Here is a 22,938-nt window from a genome sequence, read left to right as displayed (position 1 = left end):
TGTGTGTATGTATATATATATATATATATATATATATATACTGAGATCATGTGACAGATCATGTGACACTTAGATTGCACACAGGTGGACTTTATTTAACTAATTATGTGACTTCTGAAGGTAATTGGTTGCACCAGATCTTATTTAGGGGCTTCATAGCAAAGGGGGTGAATACATATGTACGCACCACTTTTCTGTTATTTATTTTTTAGAATTTTTTGAAACAAGTCCTTTTTTTCATTTCACATCACCAATTTGGACTATTTTGTGTATATCCATTACATGAAATCTAAAATAAAAATCCACTTAAATTACAGGTTGAAATGCAACAAAATAGGAAAAATGACAATACTTTTGTACTGAAACTGAATTGGTCTTGAAAGCTCCCGCTACCTTGTACCACCTCCTAGCAACGAGTCTCCTCATTGGACACAGAGAGCAGTCAGTGGCTGTTCAGATCAGAAGACAACTGTTTGACACATCACTACGCCATCATCGCCAGGTTGGCTAGTGACGTCCCCCTATGGCTTCCCTTCTGATACAGAGAAGAATCGGTGGGGCTCTGCCAGGACATATGACTGTATTCGATCATCACAGGGACAGAATTTCAAACTCTTCATCCTCAGAATCAAAGAACCGCTCCAACCTATCGCAGTCTGAGAAATCTAGAGGAGAGGGAGAAATAAAGGATTCATCAACATTATCACATCGTCTTTTAAACAGATGTATAGTCTGTAAAGAGAAATGAATCACCTTAACAACATAGGACATTAGATTTCTGAAAATAATTAATCACTTCATTGTCCTGCCAGGATTCAATCAAAGGCGTGTTGTAGATTAGCACACAGCGCTTGGCATTTAAAGGTCATTTACACTTGAGCTGACGTCTGCAGGGATAACTGCCTTTTTTAAAAAGGCGCTTAACGATAACGCACCTCTGACTGAATCCCAGCCTCAATCTGTAAAGAGAAATAAATCACGATATCCCTTCCTCGACCCCCCCCCACAGGTCAAGAGAATGTAGACAGAATTGTTTGACGTTTACCAGGATTGAGGTTGAGTACGTCTACAGAACAGGCGAAGTGAGATGGTTGACAGTCTACCAGCTCAAACATGGGCAGGCCTTCTCTAGTGTGGGACAACTGAAGAGAAAGACGGGGCAGATGAATACTGATTAGTACACCCTGGGAGAATTGCGTGGAGTCAATGCTCGCAGGACCTGGCTCACTGAACCACAGCAAAACAACTGTCAGATAAAGTAACCTTTTTTTATTTTATCAGGTTGACCCATTTGAGGTTAAAAATACCTATTTTTCAAGGGATACAACTGACACCCGTATCTGAAAAGATGTTTACATTTGCGTCATTTAGCAGACGCTCTTATCCAGAGCGACTTACATTATAATTTTTTTTCATACCCCCTGTGGGAATCAAACCCACAACCCTGGCGTTGCAAACGCCATGCTCTATCAACAGAGCTACATCCCTGCCGGCCATTGCCTCCCCTACCCTGGACGACGCTGGGCCAATTGCGCGCCGCCCCATGGGTCTCCCGGTCGCGGCCGGCTACAACAGAGCCTGGATTCGAACCAGGATCTCTAGTGGCACAGCCTGCACTGCCCCTTAGACCACTGCGCCACTCGGGAGACTGAGTGCTGAGGTGAATTGATAACCTTTTTTTTATTTGTATCCCTTTGAAACATCAGAGTACCTTTCGGATGCGCAGACACCAGTCATCAAAGTCGTCCTCCGTTCTGCAGAAGAAACCCTGGTAAATATCAGGGGAAAAAAGGACTGCTGTAGTGAGTCAGCAAAATAGAACAGATCTATAGAACTGGAATCATACCTAACCAACGTTTAGTCATTCACTTCAAATGGCGCTCAGCAAAATTATATTTCGCTAATGCTATCGTTACGATATACAGTTGAAGTCGGAAGTTTACATACACCTTTAGCCAAATACATTTTAACTCAGTTTTCCACAATTCCTGACATTTAATCCTAGTGAAAATTCCCTGTCTTAGGTCAGTTAGGATCACCACTTTATTTTAAGAATGTGAGATGTCAGAATAATAGTAGAGAGATTGATTTATTTCAGCTTTCATTTCTTTCATCACATTCCCAGTGGGTCAGAAGTTTACATACACTCAATTGGTATTTGGTAGCATTGCCTTTAAATTGTTTAACTTGGGTCAAACATTTGCCCACACATTTTCTATAGGTTTGAGGTCAGGGCTTTGAGATGGCCACTCCAATACCTTTTGTTGTCCTTAAGCCATTTTGCCAAAACGTTGGAAGTATGCTTGGGGTCATTGTCCATTTGGAAGACCCATTTGCGACCAAGCTTTAACTTCCTGATTGATGTCTTGAGATGTTGCTTCAATATATCCACATAATTTTCCTTCCTCATGATGCCATCTATTTTGTGAAGTGCACCAGTCCCTCCTGCAGCAAAGCACCCCCACAGCATGACGCTGCCACCCCCGTGCTTCACGGTTGGGATGGTGTTCTTCGGCTTGCAAGCATTCGCCCTTTTTCCTCCAAACATAACGATGGTCATTATGGCCAAACAGTTCTATTTGTGTTTCATCAGACCAGAGGACATTTATCCAAAAAGTACGATCTTTGTCCCCGTGTGCAGTTGCAAACAGTAGTCTGGCTTTTTTATGGCGGTTTTGGAGCAGTGGCTTCTTCCTTGCTGAGCGGCCTTTCAGGTTATGTTGATATAGGACTCGTTTTACTGTGGATATAGATACTTTTGTACCCGTTTCCTCCAGCATCTTCACACGGTCCTTTGCTGTTGTTCTGGGATTGATTTGCACTTTTCGCACCAAAGTATTTTCATCTCTAGAGAAGACAGAACGCATCTCCTTCCTGAGCGGTATGACGGCTGCGTGGTCCCATGGTGTTTATACTTGCGTACTATTGTTTGTACAGACTAACGTGGTACCTTCAGGCGTTTGGAAATTGCTCCCAAGGATGAACCAGACGTGGAGGTCTACAACTTTTCTTCTGAGGTCTTGGCAGATTTCTCTTGATTTTCCCATGATGTCAAGCAAAGAGGCACTGCGTTTGAAGGTAGGCCTTGAAATACATCCACAGGTAATAATAATAATAATAATAATAATAAGCCTTTGTTTTGCGCATACATTTTTTTTTCTCCTCACCTCCAATTGACTCAAATGATGTCAATTAGCCTATCAGAAGCTTCTAAAGCCATGACATCATTTTCTGGAATTTTCCAAGCTGTTTAAAGGCACAGTCACCTTAGATTATTTCACCTATAATTCACTGTATCACAATTCCAGTGGGTCAGAAGTTTACATACACTGTCTGTAAACAATTGTTGGAAAAATTACTTGTGTCACGCACAAAGTAGATGTCCTAACCGACTTGCCAAAACTATAGTTCGTTAACAAGAAATTTGTGGAGTGGTTGAAAAAACGAGTTTTAATGACTTCAACTTAATTGTATGTAAACTTCCGACTTCAACTGTACCTGCTGCTTGAGAAAAGGGGTTAGCAAGCTAAATATTGCTCTACCTTTGACCTAAACCCACATAGCCCTAGCCTCTGGTTCTCTTACCACTGCGATGGAGGGGTCTATTTCACAGATATGCATGCGGCAGGGCGGGTGCTGACAGTGGTAGGTGTGGTCAGGGACTTGGCTGTCCTCACAGGGCTCTACTGCAGGCTGGGTGGTGTGGGGGTCCAGGTAGATAAGCTCATCTCCTGGGGGGGAGATAGAGGACAACATGCTCTACTTAGCAGCAGGAGACCATTCAAGTATGATTTTACATCTTTCTTTTAGCTCCTAGTGGAGCAGAGGGTCGCAATAGTGCAAAGCATGAAGAGTGTATTCTACCTAGAGGAGACCATAGACTGGATATTTCTATGAAGTAATGTCAGTGTGCAGAACATACCAACATAGCCTATGAAGTAATGGGCACTGTTGGGTTTCCCTCCGATGACACCAAGGGACTGGGGCAGCTGGAAACATTGCTGTGAACAAGATACACAAAAAGAGGGGATGGAATTTGACCCGGTCGTATACATGGAAAAGGTCATTACACTTTAGTTTGTGGGTGAATATTATTCTGGTCCCAGATAGGTTTGTGTTGTAAAGCCAACTCTCATGGCATGACAACAACCATAGGAGTTGGTAAGACAGCACAAACAGATCTGGGACCGGGCTAGGTAATGATCATAGGAGTTGGTAAGACAGCACAAACAGATCTGGGACCGGGCTCTTTCTCTCAGTCCCACCTTCAGGGTCTGGATGTAGGCCTCGTTGATGTGGCTTAGGCCCAGCCTGAGTGGAATGAGGAGAAGCAGGGGCTTCCAGAGAGCGGTCTCTTCCTCAGCCAGGGCACAGGCCCCCTCCAGGCAGCCGTTACGCTCCGGCATCCCCCCCTCGAAATCCACACACGCTGCTCCACCATAGTCCAGCCAGGGCATACACAGCCGCTCTGGGGAGAATAGCAACATTACATAGCATACAGTGCATTCGGGAAGTATTCAGACCCCTTCACTTTTTCCACATTTTGTAACGTTACAGCCTTATTCTAAAAAAGGTTAATTTGATTTTTCCCCTCATCAATCTACACACAATACCACATAATGACAAAGCAAAAACAGGTTTTCAGAATTTTTTGCTAATTTATTACATCATAAGTATTCAGACCCTTTATTCAGTACTTTGTTGAAACCCCTTTGGCAGCGATTACAGCATCGAGTCTTCTTTGGTATGACGCTACAAGCTTGGCACACCTGTATTTGGGGAGTTTCTCCCATTCTTCTCTGCAGATCCTCTCATGCTCTGTCAGGTTGGATGGGGAGCGTCGCTGCACAGCTATTTTCAGGTCTCTCCAGAGATGTTCGATCGGGTTCAAGTCTGGGCTCTGGCTGGGCCACTCAAGGACATTCCGAGACTTGTCCCGAAGCCACTCCTGCATTGTCTTGGCTGTGTGCTTAGGGTCGTTGTCCTGTTGGAAGGTGAACCTTCGCCCCAGTCTGAGGTCCTGAGCGCTTTAGAGCAGGTTTTCATTAAGGATCTCTGTACTTTGCTCTGTTCATCTTTGCCTCGATCCTGACTAGTCTCCCAGTCCCTGCCGCTGAAAAACATCCCCACAGCATGATGCTGCCACCACCATGCTTCACCGTAGGGAGGGTGCCAGGTTTCCTCCAGATGTGACACTTGGCATTCAGGCCAAAGAGTTCAATCTTGGGTTTTATCAGACCAGAGAATCTTGTTTCTCATGGTCTGAGAGTCTTTAGGTGCCTTTTGGCCCAAGCGGGCTGTCATGCCTTTTACTGAGGAGTGGCTTCCGTCTGGCCACTCTACCATAAATGCCTGTATGGTGGAGTGCTGCAGAGATGGTTGTCCTTCTGGAAAGTTCTCCCATCTCCACAGAGGAACTCTGGAGCTCTGTCAGAGTGATCATTGGGTTCTTGGTCATCTCCCTGACCAAGGCCCTTCTCCACCTGATTGCTCAGTTTGGCCGGGTACCAAAATTCTTGGTGGTACCAAGTCTTGGTGGTACCAAAATTCTTCCATTTAAGAATAAGAATGATGGAGGCCACTGTGTTCTTGAGGACCTTCAATGCTGCAGAAATTTTTTTGGTACCCTTCCCCAGATCTGTGCCTCGACATGATCCTGTCTCGGAGCTCTACAGACAATTCCTTTGACCTCATGGCTTGGTTTTTGCTCTGACATGTACTGTCAACTGTGGGACCTTTATATAGACAGGTGTGTGCCTTTCCAAATCATGTCCAATCAATTGAATTTACCACAGGTGGACTCCAATCAAGTTGTAGAAACATCTCAAGGATGATCAATGGAAACAGGATGCACCTGAGCTCAATTTCGAGTCTCATAGCAAAGGGTCTGAATACTTATGTAAATAAGGTATGTTTTTTTTTTCCATATACATTTGCAAACATTTCTAAAAACCGGTTTTCGCTTTGTCATTATGGGGTATTGTGTGTAATTTCATCAATTTTAGAATAATGCTGTAACGTAACAAAATGTGGAAAGAGTCAAGGGATCTGAATACTTTCGGAATGCACTGTACAGGTCTATACATACACAACACTCTGGGGAATACAACAGGAGAGGTCAGATAGACTTTCATTCAATCTCACTCATCTAGACTGTACGTTTTATTTTACCCCATATGTAACTCTGTGTTGTTTTTATCGCACTGCTTTGCTTTATCTTGGCCAGGTCGCAGTTGTAAATGAGAACTTGTCCTCAACTGGCTTACCTGGTTAAATAAAGGTGAAATAAATAAATAAAATAATACATCTCAATAGCCTGTTCCCATCTACTATTATGTTGGTCCATAAAAGCCCTTGGGCTTAAGTACTCTGGATGACACTCAATACAAAACTGGATGAACGCTAACGTTATGAGTAGGACTAACAGTCGACAGCCCCCCACAGTGTGTTCTATAGATTGATGAGGGCGTTGCGTTAATCCCGCAGTACCACTACTGTGTTCGCTACTCACTGATCTCTTCGATCACCACAGTGTTGTCCATAGCAACGTGCACCGCCAGGCGACTCCACGAGTCAAACACGGTTAGTTTCCTGAGGGGAAGACAGGGGCGAAGTTCAACACCAGTGTAGCAGTCATCGTCTGTACCAGCCGTAGCACTGAGCGCCTGTCTGTTTGGCTTGACAATGACGGCAATGGAGTTTGTCCAAGAGCACACACAGATCTGGGACCAGGTTAGTGCAGCCACAGAGTTGGTCATGATCTAGACCAGAGACTTAAGTGATGAGCTCACTGTACTTACTTCAGCACCTGTGCCACTGTGTTTGGTCCGTACCACTGACCTATAGGCTTCCCCTCCCCGACTCCCATCTGGGCTGCAGTACACAGACAGACAACTGCTGTTAGTATCATCCCGATAAAGATGTTGTTATACCAACGCTGTCATCCTAATAAAAATATGTTACACCAACGCTGTCATCCCAATAAAGACAGTATATAATGCGATTGGTGTAAGAAATACTGCCCATTCAATTCTGAATATAAAGTATGACTGTCTGAAGATGTGCATCGTCGAATAAAGATTACAAGTCCGTATTTACCAATCTGATGTAAAGAATAGTAGCCATCTTTCTTGTCAAGGAAGGCGTTGAGGATACTGATGTACTCATCTCTCTGAGGCTGGTCTCTCACCCATCTCCAGTCTGCATAACAGAAAAACCATTTATCATTGGCTGGGTGAAACAAGTACCCCATTGTACAGAACACTTTAGTACAGTGCAATAAGAGATTTGTATCACGCAGTGCCGGAGATCATTTGATGCAGTACATTTTTGATAACTTGAATAATAGAAGCTAATGTACACACAATACTACTAGCTGTATGCTTCAGGGAACAGATTAAAGGTACAGAATTAGAAAAGCAGTCATTCATACCTCGGCCTAGATGCCTGCAGACCAGGGCCTCGCCTAGGATCATCTGTCCACATCGCAGCATGCAGCCCCAGCCTGTGTCGGACGTAGGCCCTGTCCCTCCTGGAACACATTGAAACATAATCTGCACCTCATGGGCTAATATTATTGGTATTACATTCAAAATGCCATGGTACTGTAGGCTTATTAGTAATGTCCGAGGGCTTATTCTGTTGCCTGCTACAGTAGGTTGAGGCTACTCACCAATGGGTGGGAAGTTTTTTCTGTAGGTGAACCATAGTCGTGAAGTGACATGTGAAAGAATGTCTTCCTTTTCTGGATAAGCAAAAACAATGAGTTAGCTAAGGAGCATGCCTTCTGCTGCTTACAGTAGGCCTTTATTAACAGTCAGCTGCTTACAGTAGGCCTTTATGCACTGTCTGCTGCTTACAGTAGGCCTTTATTAACTGTATGCTGCTTACAGTAGGCCTTTATTCACTGTCTGCTGCTTACTGTAGGCATTTTAACTGTCTGCTGCTTACTGTAGGCCTTAATTCACTGTCTGCTGCTTACATTAGGCCTTTATACACTGTCTGCTGCTTACAGTAGGCCTTTATATACTGTCTGCTGCTTACAGTAGGCCTTTATATACTGTCTGCTGCTTACTGTAGGCCTTTAACTATCTGCTGCTTACAGTAGACCTTTATTAACTGTCTGCTTCTTACAGTAGGCCTTTATTTACTGTCTGCTGCTTACAGTAGGCCTTTTACACTGTCTGCTGCTTACAGTAGGTGTTTAACTGTATGCTGCTTACTGTAGGCCTTTATTAACTGTCTGCTGCTTACAGTAGGACTTTATTCACTGTCTGCTGCTTACTGTAGGCCTTTATATACTGTCTGCTGCTTACAGTAGGCCTTTAACTGTCTGCTGCTTACAGTAGGTATTTAACTGTCTGCTGCTTACAGTAGGCCTTTAACTGTCTGCTGCTTACAGTAGGCCTTTATATACTGTCTGCTGCTTACTGTAGGCCTTTATATACTGTCTGCTGCTTACAGTAGGCCTTTATTAACTGTCTGCTGCTTACAGTAGGCCTTTATATACTGTCTGCTGCTTACTGTAGGCCTTTATATACTGTCTGCTGCTTACTGTAGGCCTTTATTCACTGTCTGCTGCTTACAGTAGGCCTTTAATCACTGTCTGCTGCTTACAGTAGGCCTTTAATCACTGTATGCTGCTTACAGTAGGCCTTTATATACTGTCTGCTGCTTACAGTAGGCCTTTATATACTGTCTGCTGCTTACTGTAGGCCTTTATATACTGTCTGCTGCTTACAGTAGGCCTTTATAAACTGTCTGCTGCTTACTGTAGGCCTTTATTAACTGTCTGCTGCTTACAGTAGGCCTTTATTAACTGTCTGTGTGTTTGTTCTGTACTTCTGTACTTCATTTACATGTGTATATAATGACTTACTGAGGATCAAATCAAATGTTATTTGTCACATGCGACGAATACAACAGGTGTAGACCTTACCACGAAATGCTTACAAGCCCTTAACCAACAATGCAGAGTAAGAAAATGCTAAATAAACTAAATGTAAAAAAAAAAAAAAAACAACAGTGACACCACCTCCCGTCTTGCATTACATATCAGCAACGTTGCAGGTAACAGTAGACTGCCCCAGTATCTGTGTGTTAAGAGATGTTACCAATGAGTAGGACACCTCTCTAACGCCCAGAAAACTCGGATTCAAACTCCCATTAGACAGCTCAAAATACGTTCGTTACCATCTTCATCTATTCCCGTTACGGCAGGTATGTACTTCCAAAAAAGGTCTAAATAAAAATGTACAAGCACCCGAGAAAATGCCTATTTGGCACCTCCGATGGCAGTTGTTGTAGATGTCCGACCTGTGTGTGGCAGTAATGAGTGATTTGGAGGTTAAACTTTTTTGGAAGTACATACCGGTCGTAACGTGAGTAAATGAAAATAAGTACTCAGCAAAATTCCATATTTTTGTGAGTACCAAACGTATTATAACATGTGCAGAGCTGTCTAATGGGAGTTTGAATCAGAGCTTTCTGGGCGTTAGAGAGGAGAGTTTATACTCACCGTCTACATCTCTAACACACAGATACTGGGGCAACAGTAGGCCTGTTTTATGATCTGATGTCTTCACTACCTGTGAGTGCATTGAATTCTTTCCCCAAGATCCACACAGGCTCTGAGGTCTCTGGAAAATCGTCAAACTCTCCAAAGCGAAGTGTGTCGTATGTGAGAGTAGCTGAAATATAAAGTGCATCTGATTCAGAACACCTTGCTACATGGCTTACACACACACATATATATTTGAACAAGGAATCATTAATGAACACCTTCCTAATATTGAGTTGCACTCCCCTTTTGCCCTCAGAACAGCCCCAATTCGTCGGAGCTTGGGATTCTACAAGGTGTCAAAAGCATTCCACAGGGATGCTGGCCCATGTTGACTCCAATGCTTCCCCCAGTTGTGTCAAGTTGGCTGGATGTCCTTTGGGTGGTGGACCATTCTTGATACACAAGGGAAACTGTTGAGCATGAAAAACACAGCAGCTTTGCAGTCGTTGACAGAAACCGGTGCGCCTGGCACCTACTACCATACCCTGTTCAAAGGCACTTAAATCTTTTGTCTTGCCCATTCAACCTCTGAATGGCACACATACACAATCTCAATTGTCTCAAGGTTTAAAAATCCTTCTTTAACCTGTCTCTTCCCCTTCATCTACACTGATTGAAGTGGATATAACAAGTGACATCAATAAGTGATCATAGCTTTCACATGGTCAGTCTATGTCATGGAAAGAGCATGTTGTACACTCAGTGTATATTGATTTCAGTAACATTAGGACTAGTAGCTAGCTATCCTCCAAGCACTTTCAGCACTGCAATGCAAAACATATTCACTCACTCAATGCAGTTTGACAGTTGAGCTTGCTAGCTAGCCAGCCAAGTATGGGATTGCGACAGAGAATGACATTGCAAATACAGATTTGGCTTGCTAGCTATGTGACCATCCTTTCAGCGGTTGTTGGTAGGTAGCTAGTTAGTTAGCTAGTGACACTAGACAATAACGTTATGTTACATGGGCGTAGGCGACAAAGATTTGTCTTGGGAGTCAGGGACCTAGTTATGCTAACGTTAACTGATATCGTGGACAGAAAATAGCCGCAGCTAAAACATGGGTTTATTTCACCTTAGTTCGTCGTTTTCAGTCCAAACTATACTGATTGCTAGGTTAGCTAGCTAGCTCACAAGCAAAATGTTTTTAATAATCTATCAAACTGACATCTGCTGATTTTAGCCTGTCAGTCTGGTTGGGTGGGTTGGTAGCAGCTGCCTAACTGCTAGCTTTGACTATTTTGATTCACATTCAAACTAGATGTAAACCTCAACTGATGTACAAATTGGAATCCATTATGAAATAGCTAAATATGGCGTGCTTTGTTCAGAGGGACTCTAAAACACACAAAAAAGCGTTGAATCATTGTTTTCCTTAGGAAATATTTCCTACCTGCATCCATCCCGACAGTGCTTCACCCTATCTTGTTGTTGTTGGTCCGTCCAACGTTGCGAAATATCATACGGCCAATGAAAAATCAATCCTGCCAAAATAGCCTTACAGTATCCAATAGGATTTCCTGTTTTGGTCCGGGGCAACTATTTTTCGTCCAATAAGAAGCCGCAAAACTCATCCTAGGCACAACCCTTTTTCGCAGATCTGTTGGTGTTGATAGAATGCAAGGAAAGCAATTCAACGCGCTTTCTTGCCCGCATAGTATGAAGATCAGCGAAACTTGACGAACTGACTGGCCTGCCAAGAACAACCAGGAAGTAAACAGGAAGTCAGAGAAGAAAGGAATTTGTCCAACGTGTCCGTCCCGTGATCACTTGTTTACGGTCTAGCCTAGCAGGGATATAGTTTCACACTGACGTCAAAAATGTCATATTTTTTCGTATTTTAACTACCTAACCATTTTCCTAACCTTAATCGTATTCACCTAACCTACTACGTTAATTATCCTAACCTGCTGCGTAAATTCTCCTAACAGGCTACGAAAAGAAAATTCTGTAAAATTCTGACAAACTGTATCCCTTTTAGACAAAACCATTGTTTACCTCGTTCCCTCCAGATGTCAACTTGCCTGTAATAACCTGTAATAGTTTCCTATGAATTATAAAAAATATATTGTTTTGTCTTGAGCCAATAAATAACGACTCATGTATTATTTGTAGATCAGTCAGTTATTCACAATTTACCCCATGATACATCACGGTGTTGGTGCTGTCGAACACGGTCGTCACTATTTAACACAGCCACAAAGTCATAAACCCCACATATTTCTGAAATGTATCTTCTTAAAAACGTATTTTAAACCTAACCACACTGCTAACCTTATGCCTAATCGTAACCTTAAATTAAAACCAAAAAGCAAATTTTTGTTTTAATTATATATTTTTATATATAGGCAATTTTGCATTGTGGCTGTGTTATGTAGTAGGAACCCCTCGAACCCTAGCACATACTGAAATATGTTCCCGGGATTCATCCTATAACATTGAAGAGTTTACCACATCAGTCACTGGCAAGAATCCATGGATTACGGGCAACATCTGCACTGAGCTAAAGGCTAGAGCTGCTGTTTTCAAGGAGTGGGACACTAATCCGGACACTTATAAGAAATCCTGTTAAACCAACGAGCGATCAAACAGTGAAAATGTCAATACAGGACTAAGATCGAATCCTACTACGCCGGCTCTGACGCTCGTCGTCTGTGGCAGGGCTTGCAAACTATCACGGATTACAAAGGAAAACCCATCCGCATGCTGCCCAGTGACTCGAGCCTACCAGAGGAGCTAAAATCCCTTCTATGCTGGCTTCGAGGCAAGCAACACTGAACCATGCATGAGAGCACCAGCTGTTCCAGACGACTGTGTGATCTCGCTCTCCATAGCCGATGTGAGTAAGACCTTTTAAACAGGTTAACATTCACAAGGCCGCAGGGCCAGATGGATTACCAGGACGTGTACTCAGAGCTGACAAGTGTCTTCACCAGTGCTTAAGTTGTAAATCGGGAGGTGGCGGAACAAAAATTGAGCGTGAGAGGCGGGGTGACCTGAGGGGCTCTGAGGAACTGGAACGGATAAAATAAATTTAAAAAAAACTTTATAATAAAGCAGTGCATGCATATCATCGCATTTGTGTAGTGGAATAGAGTATTAGTGTAGAGGAGCTTACATGGGAGATCTTTTAAAAAAAAAACTTGGGTCTGGGAAGAATTTGGCATTTTATAAACACATTTCATGCACATTTCAGACTTTAGCAGAATATTTTGTAATACCACACAAATGATCGAAATGACAGGCTACTTTGACACTGACAGACTGAGAATCTGAGATCAATAAAAACGACCAATAGTCTAGGCCTAGGTTGTTAGTAGACATATTGTACAATATGAGGAGGAAATTATAGTCCTAGAAAAGCTTTCCACTTTCACTGACTCACCCAATGATGCGCTGCTCACTCGCCGGGCAATGGCCGATCCTCTAGTTCCTAAAGCCTCTCTCTTGTTTTACTTTGTAAAACAATATTCGCTCAATAGGCCTAATTGGAAGTTGATCAAATATTTTGGTAGCCTACAGAAAGATTAGTCTTCAATTTTAAGCAGGAGCTATTTCAAATCAAATCAAATGTTATTTGTCACATACACGTGTTTAGCAGATGTTATTGCGGGTGTAGCGAAATGCTTGTGCTTCTAGCTCCGACAGTGCAGTAATATCTAACAAGTAATATCTAACAATTTCACAGCATATACCCAATACACACAAAACTAGTAAGGAATGGGATTTAAGAATATATACATATATGGACAAGTAATGACAGAGCGGCATGGAATAAGATACAGTAGAATATTATAGAATAGAATACAGTATATACATATGAGATGAGTAGTGCAAGATACAGTAGCTTGCGAAAATATTCACCCCCCTTGGGAATTAAAATAGATTTTTGGGGGGTTTGTATCATTTGATTTACACAACATGCCTACCACTTTGAAGATGCAAAATATTTTTTTTTGTGAAACAAACAAGAAATAACACTAAAAAAACCTGACAACTTGAGCGTGCATAACTATTCATGCTTAGGGTCCTTGTCCTGCTGGAAGGTGAACCTACGTCCCAGTCTCAAATCTCTGGAAGACTGAAACAGGTTTCCCTCAAGAATTTCCCTGTATTTAGCGCCATCCGTCATTCCTTCAATTCTGACCAGTTTCCCAGTCCCTGCCGATGAAGAACATCCCCACAGCATGCTTCACTGTGGGGATGGTGTTCTCGGGGTGATGAGAGGTGTTGGGTTTGCGCCAGACATAGCGTTTTCCTTGATGGCCAAAAAGCTAAATTTTAGTCTCATCTGACCAGAGTACCTTCTTCCATATGTTTGGGGAGTCTCCCACATGCCTTTTGGTGAACACCAAACGTGTTTGCTTATTTTTTTCTTGAAGCAATGGCTTTTTTCTGGCCACTCTTCCGTAAAGCCCAGCTCTGTGGAGTGTACAGCTTAAAGTGGTCCTATGGACAGATACTCCAATCTCCGCTGTGGCCCTTGAAGCTCCTTCAGGGTTATCTTTGGTCTCTTTGTTGCCTCTCTGATTAATGCCCTCCTTGCCTGGTCCATGAGTTTTGGCGGGCGGCCCTCTCTTGGCAGGTCTGTTGTGGTGCCATATTCTTTCAATTTTTTAAATACTGGATTTAATAGTGCTCTGTGTGATGTTCAAAGTTTCAGATATTTTTTCATAACCCAACCCTGATCTGTACTTCTCCACAACTTTGTCCCTGACCTGTTTGGAGAGCTCCTTGGTCTTCATGGTGCCGCTTGCTTGGTGGTGCCCCTTGCATAGTGGTGTTGCAGACTCTGGGGCCTTTCAGAACAGGTGTATATATACACTGAGATCATGTGACAGATCATGTGACACGAAGAGTGCACAAAGGTGGACTTTATTTTACATTTAACATTTAAGTCATTTAGCAGACGCTCTTATCCAGAGCGACTTACAAATTGGTGCATTCAACTTAGGATAGCCAGTGGGACAACCACATCTTGATCACAGTAAGTACACTTCTTCAAACAAGCAGCTGTGAGCAAAGTCAGTGCAATCAGGGACAACTACATCTCAATCTTTATTTAACTAATTCTGAAGGTGATCGGTTGCACCAGATCTTATTTAGGGGCTTCATAGCAAAGGGGGTGAATACATATGCACACACCACTTTTCCGTTATTTATTTTGTATAATTTTTTGAAACAAAGTTATTTTTTTTCATTTCACTTCACCAATTTGGGCTATTTTGTGTATGTCCATTACATGAAATCCAAATAAAAATCCATTTAAATTACAGGTTGTAATGCAACAAAATAGGAAAAACACCAAGGGGGATGAATACTTTTGCAAGGCACTGTAATAGAAAGTAAATCTCATTCTAGTTCTGAGAGAGATACAGGTGTGCCACAACAGCAATGTCCACCTGTGGTCTCAAACATTAGGATATAATGTTGTGCAAACCACAAGCCAGGGCCGGCCCAACACAAATTCATTCTTAGAATATCAGGCACGGGCTGAAAATCTACATTTTCAAATAGTTTTTTTTTAGGGGGCAGGAGAATTAATGAGGAGGCAACTCGAATGACCTCTGATCGATTTTATTCCAATTCTTACATTCAGGGCCGGCTCTAGCCCTAAACGCGATTTGGTTGGTGTCAGTCGGCGTCTCAACTTCCTGTTGAGAGTTAGAATAGTAGAATACACGAGGTGCAAGTTCGAAATTCGGTTGTGCATCAGCAAATTTTGTCTTGTTATGTCAGTCACTGACAGGCACTCAATTAGCCATGTCAGCAAAAACATATATAGATTGGTAAGTTAGTCTAGCCAGCTATTTAAACTTGGGGCTGTTTTTCATGGTTCGGGCTAGGCCCCTTAGTTCCAGTGAAGGGAAATCTTAACGCTACAGCATACAATTACATTCTAGACGATTCTATGCTTCCAACTTTGGTGCAACAGTTCGGGGAAGGCCCTTTCTTGTTTCAGCATGACAATGCCCCCTTGCACAAAGCGAAGTTCATACAGACATGTTTTGTCGAGATCGGTGTTGAAGAACTTGACTGGCCTGCACAGAGCCCTGACCTCAACCTAATCAAACATCTTTGGGATGAATTGGAACGCTGACTGTGAGCCAGGCCTAATCGCCCAACATCAGTGCCCGACCTCACTAAGGCTCTGGTGGCTGAATGGAAGCAAGTCCCCGCAGCAATGTTCCAACATCTAGTGGAAAGCCTTCCCAGAAGAGTGGAGGCTGTTATAGCAGCAAAGGGAGGACCAACTCCATAATAATGGGCAAGATTTTGGAATGAGATGTTCGATGAGCAGGTGTCCACATACTTTTGGCAATTTAGTATATCTACCTCAATTACCTCGTCCCTCTTGCACATCAACTCTGTAATGGTACCCCGTGTATACAGCCACGTTTTGCTTACTCAATGTGTATTTATTCCTCGTGTTATGTTGTTAATATGTATATATTATTATTTCAATTTGTATTATTATCTATTTGTATTGTTTTATTTCACTTTGTCCTGCCTTGTTGGAGTTCGGAGCGCAATAATTTCACTGTCCCCCCTGTAATTACATCTGCAACCCTGTACATGTGACTATTAAACTCTATAATCTAATCCATTATTTTTCAATTTTTTCTCTCTGCATTGTTGGAAATGTAAGCGTTCCACTGTTAGTTTATACCGGTTGTTTACGACACAAGTGACAGGTACAATTTTATATTATTTGTGGTCCTGTATGGCTCAGTCGGTAGTGCATGTCGCTTGCAACGCAAAGGGTTGTGGGTTCGATTCCCGTTATGGCCAGCTATACGTAAAATGTATGCATGCAGGACTGAGTCGCTTTGGATAAAAGCGTCTGCTAAATGGCTTATATTACACTTGAACACGGTTATTTATATCTAGGGGGAAGATAAAAAGCCTCTTCACTACCTTAACTTTCAAGCTCTTTTTCTACCATACAAATATTTAATCTGTATCCTTCAGTTAGCTCAAATTGATCCGAATGAAAGGTTCTCTAATATTGCAACGTGGACAAACGTTTGGTGTTATGCTTGTATTGGACAGTAGGTGGCAGTAAACAACGAAAAATAAATAGGCTTTTCATGACTGCATGTGGCAGACTTCGGCTATTTGGACCATTCACTTGTTAGTAGGCTAAGCTAAATTGGTATCCCTTTTCAATGTATAATGCTGACGTTAATATATAAGATAAAACAATGTTGAAATTTTTAAACATTTTATTTCTGAAGACACAGTGCTGCATGCCAAATGTAGTGCATGTGTAAACTACTGTGTAGTTATTCACAGAATACAAATAATTTATAGAATAAAAACAGACAAAATGTCTGAATGGGATTTAAGTTTCAGGTAATAGTGATCCATAATTGCACAATATTCTACAAAAACAGTCCCCCCCCTCCATATTTATTCACCCAGATTTTGTGTTTAAGTCACACACTCATCACATACATGGAGCATCGGAGCATGCAAACCATATAATCTAAACTATATATCTATCCAAACAGAGGAATTCCGAATTATTTCACTTAGTGAAGTCCATTTTCCTTTTCAATAGTCATCTCACAGCGTCATCTCAGGTGTTCGCCTCATTCTTATTTACAGCCATCAGGGAGAGTATGACCCCTGGATGAAAATACGGGTTTATTTATAGGCACACTGTCTGGGCCATATCCCCTTTGCTTGACATACATTACGTGCTGAACTGAAACTGAAACGTATACAAATCTTCCATTGCTTTGAATGGGATATTTGCCCAGGAGTAATTCAAGCATAAAGCAAGCAAGGAATGTGTCTCTCTCTGAGGTACCTGAAGAAAAACAGATCCAAAACACAGAAAAATAATGAGTAGAATGGACATTCGCATTCAAGTCAATGGTTGACGGGTGGCATTCTATTCTATACTTCTATGGATCTATATATGACTAGACCACTACCTCACAATCCAGCTGGAGGATATGTACTGTACGTCACAATATTACTGTCAAGCTAGATAATAAATACCCTAAAGTTTGTTCAAAGCAGACGAGGCTTACAGGCTAATTCACATCGACGCTCCAGGCCGGTGCGTTTGTTTGTGAAGGCCCAAGGTGCTCATCAGCGGCAGTGGCGGAGCTTCAGTGCAAACTTCTGCAGGTGTAAACAACAACAACAACAACAACAACATATCTAGACACTAGAGCAGTGATGGCTGCAGCTCAGAGAGAGAGAGGGCGAGAGAGAGACTGGCCCAGAGTACGAGTCTGTTTGTGCAACTCCTTGTCACTCGTTGTCATGACAAACATGTTTGGCTTGACAATGACAGCAATGGAGTTGTCCAAGAGCACGACCAGATCTGGGACCAGGTTAGCTTGTCCTGTACTCCACTGGTAGATGGGGCTGGCTGGCTGCCCGTTGCGTGTCCGTGACCCTCCTCCTCCGTGGTCACTTATCCCGGAGCAGGTAGAACACCATGGCCTTCAGGTAATGTCCACAGGCACAGGCAGCAGACATCAACCAATGGGAGCGGAAACTGGGGTCTGTGTTCACCACGCACTTCGTGATATCAGCCTATGAGAGAAGACAGATGACAACACTCAGCCTGTGAGAGAAAAGAGATGACAGCACTCAGCCTATGAGAGAAGAGAGATGACAGCACTCAGCCTATGAGAGAAGAGAGATGACAGCACTCAGCCTATGAGAGAAGAGAGATGACAGCAGCACTCAGCCTATGAGAGAAGAGAATAAGAGACCCTCAGCCAACATTATTGAAACATACACTATATGACCAAAGGTATGTGGACACCTGTTCGTCAAACATCTCATTCCAAAATCATGGGCATTAATATGGAGTTGGTCCCCCCCCTTTGCTGCTATAACAGCCTCCACTCTTCTGGGAAGGCTTTCCACTAGATGTTGGAACATTGCTGCGGGGACGTGCTTCCATTCAGCCACGAGAGCATTAGTGAGGTCGGGCACTGATGTTGGGCGATTAGGCCTGGCTCGCAGTCGGCATTCCAATTCATCCCAAAGGTGTTCGATGGGGTTGAGGTCAGGGCTCTGTGCAGGCCAGTCAAGTTCTTCCACACTGGTCTCTACAAACCATTTCTGTATGGACCTTGCTTTGTGCACGGGGGCATTGTCATGCTGAAACAGGAAAGGGCCTTCCCCAAACTGTTGCCACAAAGTTGGAAGCACGAATTGTCTAGAATGTCATTGTATGCTGTAGCGTTAAGATTTCCCTTCACTGGAACTAAGGGGCCTAACCCGAACCATGAAAAACAGCCCCAGACCATTATTCCTCCTCCACCAAACTTTACAGTTGGCACATGGCATTGGGGTAGGAAGCGTTCTCCTGGCATCCGCCAAACCCAGATTTGTCCGTCGGACTACCAGATGAAGCGTGATTCATCACTCCAGAGAACGCGTTTCCACTGCTCCAGAGTCCAATGGCGGCGAGCTTTACACCACTCCAGCCGACGCTTGGCATTGCGCATGGTGATCTTAGGCTTGTGTGCGGCTGCTCGGCCATGGAAACCCATTTCATGAAGCTCCCGACGAACAGTTCTTGTGCTGACGTTGCTTCCAGAGGCAGTTTGGAACTCGATAGTGAGCGTTGCATCCGAGGACAGACAATTTTTACGCTCTACTTGCTTCAGCACTCGTCAGTCCCGTTCCGTGAACTTGTGTGGCCTACCACTTCGCGGCTGAGCCGTTGTTGCTCCTAGACTTTTCCACTTCACAATAACAGCACTTACAGTTGACCAGGGCAGCTCTAGCAAGGCAGACATTTGACGGACTGACTTGTTGGAAAGGTGGCGTTCTATGATGGCTGTGTGCTCGATTTTATAGACCTGTCAGCAACGGGTGTGGCTGAAATTGCCAAATCCACTAATTTGAAAAGGGTGTCCACATACTGCTGTAAATATTGTGTAATTTGTATATATAGTGTACATGGGCTAAGTCTCAATTCTTGTATCCGGTCCCCACATTTCCCATCATGGATTTAACAATGGTTGGCACTCCTACATCCACTGATTACAGCAATCAATACTGTTAAGGGGAGAAGGGTGGAGAGCCAAGACAGAGACTTTGACCTTTGAGCAGAGGCTGGGCACTTAGCATTTCACAAGTCAAAGTTTCAAAAGGCAGTGGGGGATTCCTTATATACCAGTCAATTTCCTTTAAACAGGGAGGGACCCTTAAACAGTTAGTCAGTAACCAATGAACGCCTGATAAATTACATGCATTAAATCGGACTAGATTACATTACAAAATGTGTTTGAGAGATGTTGTTCTTTCAACAAAGATATTATCTAGACTAGAGGTCAGGTTAAAATGTTCATATAAAAAAAAATATAATAATAAAAAAATAAAAAAAACGTATACTTTGACCACATTGAAATGCGGCGAGTTACTAAGCAACGTCTCAGCTCAAACTGTAATCTTAAAGACACATATTTCAACATAACCACTTGAAACAAAGTCAACGTTTTTGAACGGCAGTAAAACAGTACAATAAGGAGAGAAAACAATGGAGTCATCAAGACTGGTTGCATCAACGTAGTTTCCACGTCATTTCAATAAAAAAAAGTTCAATCTGATGACGTTGAATCAATGTGGATAACTGATTGGATTTGCAAAAAGTCATCAACGTAAGGGGAATTTCGTTGTTTTTTTTTCCCACCTAACTTTTTACCTCAATCCAATGACATGGTGAAATGTTTATTTTTTATTTTTTTCACGTTAGATGACATCTCAACCAAATGTAAAATCAAAACTAGACATTGAACTGACGTCTGTGCCCAGTGGGAGGCTACATCAACAGACAGTTCTATCTATCTGCAGCCATTTCATTCTAAATGTTGTGGTATATATCAGCATCAAACTCCAGTCCACTTAATTATCTGGCGTGGTCAACTTCCAACGGGCCATTCCAAGGCTTGTGTCCCAAATGGTACCCTATGGGTCCTGGTCGAAAGCAGTGCACTACATAGGGAGATCGGGTGCCATTTGGGACTCAGCACTGCTTTAGAGGGATTCTTGGTTGACTTTTAAGCTTTGCCAACAGAGCAGAACTCACAGATTTAGGCCGAGGCTCCTTGCCAGGCCTCCTCTCAGCTCTGAGTACCAGTTGAGCGCCACGCTTTGCTCTCTGCGGATTTTAATCAGACGTCCTCTAGAGCAAGACTATATATATATATATAGAGAGAGAGAGACGTTTCTTGGGAGTTTCTTAAAGTAATGGCTCCTGAGTGGCGCAGTGGTCTAAGGCACTGCATCGCAGTGCTAACTGTGCCACTAGAGATCCTGGTTCGAATCCAGGCTCTGTCGCAGCTGGCCGCGACCGGGAGACTCATGGGCGGCGCACAATTGGCCCAGCGTCGTCCAGGGTAGGGGAGGGAATGGCCGGCAGGGATGTAGCTCAGTTGATAGAGCATGGCGTTTGCAACGCCAGGGTTGTGGGTTCAATTCCCACGGGGGGCCAGTATAAAAAAAATATGTATTCACTAACTGTAAGTCGCTCTGGATAAGAGCGTCTGCTAAATGACTAAAATGTAAATGTAATGGCTGAATTCAACTCAATTTCTGGATGCTGGCTTTTAGAAATAGCCGTTACAGACACCTCATGCTTTGAGGAGAGCGTCTTGAGTTAGTCAAAGTCAATGTGCAAAACCCCCTGCCCTTCTACCATGTAAAGGACAGGGAGTTTTGTTTTGCACATTCATGATTGTGTTGTGTTCAGGGTCTTGCTTGCCTCAGTTTTATTGAGCTATTCTCTCAGTGGACACCTTGAGGGACATGTTCAGTACAGACCTGATAGGTGGGTATGGTGGACCGTGACCTATAACCTAAGTCCTGCAGGCAGTCTGAATTCAAATATGTCTAACATAGGGAAACACTTACAGGCATGTGCAGACACAGGCTTACTGTAAGTGTGAGTACTGAGTCTGTCCTCTAGGAAATCAATCGTGTATGTACAATTCTGTGATAAAATAATACATATCCATCATCAACACATAGCCTATATCCATCATCAACACATAGCCTATATCCATCATCAACACATAACCTATATCCATCATCAACACATAGCCTATATCCATCATCAACACACAGCCTATATCCATCATCAACACAGCCTATATCCATCATCAACACATAACCTATATCCATCATCAACACATAGCCTATATCCATCATCAACACATAGCCTATATCCATCATCAACACATAGCCTATATCCATCATCAACACAGCCTATATCCATCAACACATAGCCTATATCCATCATCAACACACAGCCTATATCCATCATCAACACATAGCCTATATCCATCATCAACACATAGCCTATATCCATCATCAACACATAGCCTATATCCATCATCAACACATGGCCTATATCCATCATCAACACATAATCTATATCCATCATCAACACATAATCTATATCCATCATCAACACATAACCTATATCCATCATCAACACATAACCTATATCCATCATCAACACATAACCTATATCCATCATCAACACATAACCTATATCCATCATCAACACATAACCTATATCCATCATCAACACATAACCTATATCCATCATCAACACATAACCTATATCCATCATCAACACATAGCCTATATCCATCATCAACACAGCCTATATCCATCATCAACACATAGCCTATATCCATCATCAACACAGTCTATATCCATCATCAACACAACCTATATCCATCATCAACACATAGCCTATATCCATCATCATTACATAGCCTATATCCATCATCATTACATAGCCTATATCCATCATCATTACATAGCCTATCCTAAACAAACGTGGGTGGTGCACAGACTCAGTCAATCACTTGAACCACAGGCAAGGCTCTAAAGTGCGACCATATATTTTGGTGTGCGACTTGGAGTTTTATTTTGGGAGCACCGTGCGACCAAAAAAATAAAAACATCCAATCAAAAATTCAATGCATAACAATATTTCGCCCCAACACTCTTTTCTAAACTGCTCAAAATTTAGACTAAGGCTGAAGCCCCGCCCCTCTGTCACTCAACAGGCAGGCAGCACACTCAGTTCCTACACGCGGTGCCTGTTTCTCTCAGCTTGCACTCAACAGATTATTCTAAAACAACAACGCTGCTTTCCAAGTTGCTTCTAAATATGAATCCACGTTTTCTCTTTTATAATATTCATTTGTGTATCTTGCTTTTTTGCAAAACGAGAGTTAGTTAGTCTAAGGAAGCTGGCATGTGCCTAATGCTAATTGCTAATGCTAATTGCTAACTAGCATGCCTGGCTAGCTAAATGCCCTTTAGCTAAAACGCACTAGCTAGGGCAAAGCAAATGTTAGCGCTAATACAGGTTGCTACAT

General features: G+C 42.7%; 2 protein-coding genes across 2 annotated transcripts in view; both read right to left on the bottom strand.

Annotated features, from left to right (window-relative positions):
* Positions 1-271: 271 nt before the first annotated feature.
* LOC121534159 (cysteine protease ATG4B) lies at positions 272-11,734 on the bottom strand. The gene is made up of 13 exons (XM_041840682.2): positions 10,956-11,734; positions 9,588-9,689; positions 7,673-7,744; positions 7,433-7,531; positions 7,099-7,200; positions 6,801-6,873; positions 6,512-6,591; positions 4,266-4,468; positions 3,923-4,001; positions 3,586-3,731; positions 1,712-1,768; positions 1,046-1,142; positions 272-665 (listed from the first exon to the last, which is right to left on the bottom strand). Exons 1-13 carry the CDS (start codon positions 10,963-10,965, stop codon positions 592-594), a joined length of 1,194 nt encoding a protein of 397 aa, XP_041696616.1. The 5' UTR covers positions 10,966-11,734; the 3' UTR covers positions 272-591.
* Positions 11,735-16,770: 5,036 nt separating this feature from the next.
* The window catches only part of LOC121534158 (bcl-2-related ovarian killer protein homolog A), a 28,281-nt gene continuing 22,113 nt past the window's right edge, over positions 16,771-22,938 (bottom strand). Inside the window, exon 5 of the mRNA XM_041840681.2 lies at positions 16,771-18,118. Within this exon, the coding sequence (XP_041696615.1) occupies positions 17,993-18,118 (126 nt within the window). The 3' untranslated portion in view covers positions 16,771-17,992. The remainder of the gene's footprint in view (positions 18,119-22,938) is intronic.

This window comes from Coregonus clupeaformis, chromosome 20, assembly GCF_020615455.1.
Source record: "Coregonus clupeaformis isolate EN_2021a chromosome 20, ASM2061545v1, whole genome shotgun sequence".
Taxonomy (NCBI): Eukaryota; Metazoa; Chordata; class Actinopteri; order Salmoniformes; family Salmonidae; genus Coregonus; species Coregonus clupeaformis.
The sequence above is the reverse complement of the archived record's forward strand: the minus strand, read 5'-3'. Positions and strand labels throughout refer to the sequence as shown.